The following is a 3,080-nucleotide window of genomic DNA, read 5'->3' on the forward strand; positions in this document are numbered from 1 at the left end:
TGTCCCGCAGCCGGGGAAGGCTCGGGTCCGTCCCGCAGCCCGGGAAGGGTCTGTGCCGCTCTGTGCTCACCTCACCCGGCATCTGCCCCAGAGCCGCCTCACTGCTGTGCCAGCCTCCTCCTGCACACGCTCCCGTCTGAGCCAGGGCCGCGGCCCTGAAGCTCTCCTCAGTAAGCATTTCCTCCGCATCCTCCGCTGTTTCCGTAGCTTTTCCCCACATCTTCTGTCACGTCCGGTCTGAGACGCCGGGCCTAACTCGGAGCCCCCTCTGCCCAGCTTCAGTGCATTCAGAGCGTTCTGTGACGCCGCGACTGCAGCCCGCTCCCCACCCGTGCCAGAGCACACGCTGCCGTGAACGCAGCAGCTGAATCCTTTAGAGCAAAGCTGTGGAACAATGTCGAAGACACGTGTTAGAGCACCCGCATCTGGTGCGGAGAGCCGGCTCCCGCAGCCAGCTCGCCCCCGGGCCGGCCCAAGCGTGCCGGGCCCCGGCGGGAGCCGGGCCAAGGACGGGTCGGTCACAGCAGCGCACGGGCGGCACCGAGCCGGGCTGGCAGCAGCCCTGTGCCACCGAGGCTCCCTGCCATCGGCAGCCTCGCATCTACTGACACCACGGCAGTGGCACTGCGAGAACTGCTGCTCCTTTTCCTCAGGCAGCCTCTCGAGAAGAGCCCGCAGCATTCCCAGACCCTTTCCTACAGTCCACAGGGCTCTCACAAGCCGAGCCGCTGTCCAGAGCTGAATACAGCTTATCTCTACGTGAAAACTAAACACAAACCCCCCAAAGTATGCTGACAGGAGCAGAGCAAAGCAAAGGCTTTCTAACAGCATCAGTTCAATCTTTGTCTCATCCCCTTTTTCAGATTTACTAAATGCTTCTTGCTTTTGGAGAAAGCGCCTCTGCAGCTCCCCGGTGCGAAGGATGTGCCCATCACTGCCCCACAGCTCTCACACAGAGGAACAGGCATTCCCAGGGGAGCAGAGCTGCTCCCTCTGCTCCCAGCAGGAAAACAATCGCCACCGGAGGCAGCTCCAGAAAGGTGTCTCTGTTCTGTTTCACTCAAAAGTGAACTGACAGCTACGGAGTATCCTCCAAGAAGTTTTAATCAACTACTCACCTGAGGGACTCGTTCCCAGAAATCCCCAATTTGTCCCTTTTTTCTTACTTTACCAGCATCATCCTCATTGTACAGCTGGAGTGAACCACTGATCACACTGCAGAGGAAACACACATAGCTACTGGAATGTTTTGCTTTCTAATCTGTGGCACTCAAGTCTCCCAGCAGTGCTCACCGCACAGGGGTGCAGCAGGCAGAAAACACCAATCCACAGCTAATGGAAAGATCATTTTGGTGTTACTTTAGCAAGGACTTTTCAATAAGCACACAAGACAGGGTTTGTGTGAACTGTGCTGAACTGATGCTTACCAGGAGGAGATGCTTCTCTGTTTCCAGGACATGGACACTTCTCTGAGAGCTGAAGACACCAAAACTTGCAGTTTTCAGTGTTTCCGCTGTTTTAACTTAGACATAAACCTGAGCAGAGTTAGAGCTGCTCAGGGCTCCGGTACTGAAGCAGACATTCACAGTAGTGACTGAGCAGGCACAAAGGTTTATTCAGAGCTATCAGTGCAAACCCAAACCCCTAAGGCAGCCACTGACAGCATCAGAAGATGCTTCTCCTAGAAGAGAAGAAACCAGACTGTTGCATGAAAAGTGGTAACCCTGGCATTGGTCTGTTACTGCCTCACTGACACTACATTTCTCCATTTTGTTCAGAAAAGAGCTACTGATTTTAATTACACTGCAACAACATCTACAGCCAAAAAATTCAACAAAACTGGTTTAATTTCAGAAAATGTGTTAAAATATATATATATATATATTTGTACATCAATTTGACACACTGCATTAGTTTACACAAATGATGGTCTTTTTTGAAACTGTATTTATGAAATGTACATTTTTAATTTAAATACTCAGTATACACTGCATTTAATCTGCATGTTGCATTTATTAAATACATTAAATCTGCAATGTAACAAAACGTTTTCTGCATACGAAATTCAAAACACCATTTTAAATGAACAAAAGATGGCTCACTTCATTTATTTGTTTTAACAACTAGTGCCTAGCACACTAGCTTAGCTCCACCAACACCAGCTGTTCTTTCTCTTTATTGACATTGTTCACAGACTAGTACATATTACACTAAGAGTGCTGGATAAAAACATGAGGTACGGAAGTGGTTCAAAGATTACAGGTCATGCAGATCATGCGAGACAGCAAAGAAAGTTGTGAATGAGAAAACACTAAATAAAAAATACATAAAGAATGTGCATTATAAAATAAAAAAAACCAAAACAACAAAACAAAAAAACCAACAACCAACTCAATTATACAGCTTTGCTTCTTTGGTTACAAAGTAGGTTGAACAATTTCACAGCTTTTTATTCCCACCCAAAAAACCAAACCAAAAACGAAATGTCAAAAAGCAGAGGAATCATGGCCCCCTTCTCTCTATTAAAAAGTAGAAACAGAAATGAGCAAAGTTTTCTTCATCAAAATAGCCCATCACTTATTTATTATATCACAAGGACTGGTGACTACCTGTACAGATGCACTATGGTCTTCATACTTACACTCTATACAAAATTTACATTCAAGCTGGATCTTTACTACCGTAAATAAATACCAAAGGTCAATTGCCATTAGTGTTAGAAATATGCCAGGATTCTTTGTTCAATTATTGCCTAGACATCGTATCTATTAACGCAACCCCATCTATCATTTTACCCATACAGACGTTTATTAAAAAAAATTCAAAAGTTCTGTGACATTGTTCATGTACATTATGAAAATAGCAGCCCTGTAATAAATAAAACAAATAAATGAAACTAACATAGGCAAATGTTACTTATATGAAAAGAACAGTGGCTCTGAAGAGGAATTGTTGCTCCTTACCAGACAGCAAGGCTCAAAGCAACGCAGGAGCAATGGGAACCTCGGAGAGCCACCCGCGCTCCGGCAGAGCTCCCTCCCGAAGCCAGGGGACGAGCCCGGCCGCAGGGGCCCTGCGCG

At 46.7% G+C, this 3,080-nt stretch overlaps 1 protein-coding gene across 1 annotated transcript in view; it reads right to left on the reverse strand.

Annotated features, from left to right (window-relative positions):
- The window catches only part of EIF2A (eukaryotic translation initiation factor 2A), a 17,026-nt gene extending 16,806 nt beyond the window's left edge, over positions 1-220 (reverse strand). The window contains 1 exon segment of the mRNA XM_031055341.1: positions 76-220. Within this exon segment, the coding sequence (XP_030911201.1) occupies positions 76-220 (145 nt within the window).
- Between the last annotated feature and the right edge of the window lie 2,860 nt (positions 221-3,080).

Source organism: Geospiza fortis, unplaced genomic scaffold (assembly GCF_000277835.1).
Source record: "Geospiza fortis unplaced genomic scaffold, GeoFor_1.0 scaffold172, whole genome shotgun sequence".
NCBI lineage: Eukaryota > Metazoa > Chordata > Aves > Passeriformes > Thraupidae > Geospiza > Geospiza fortis.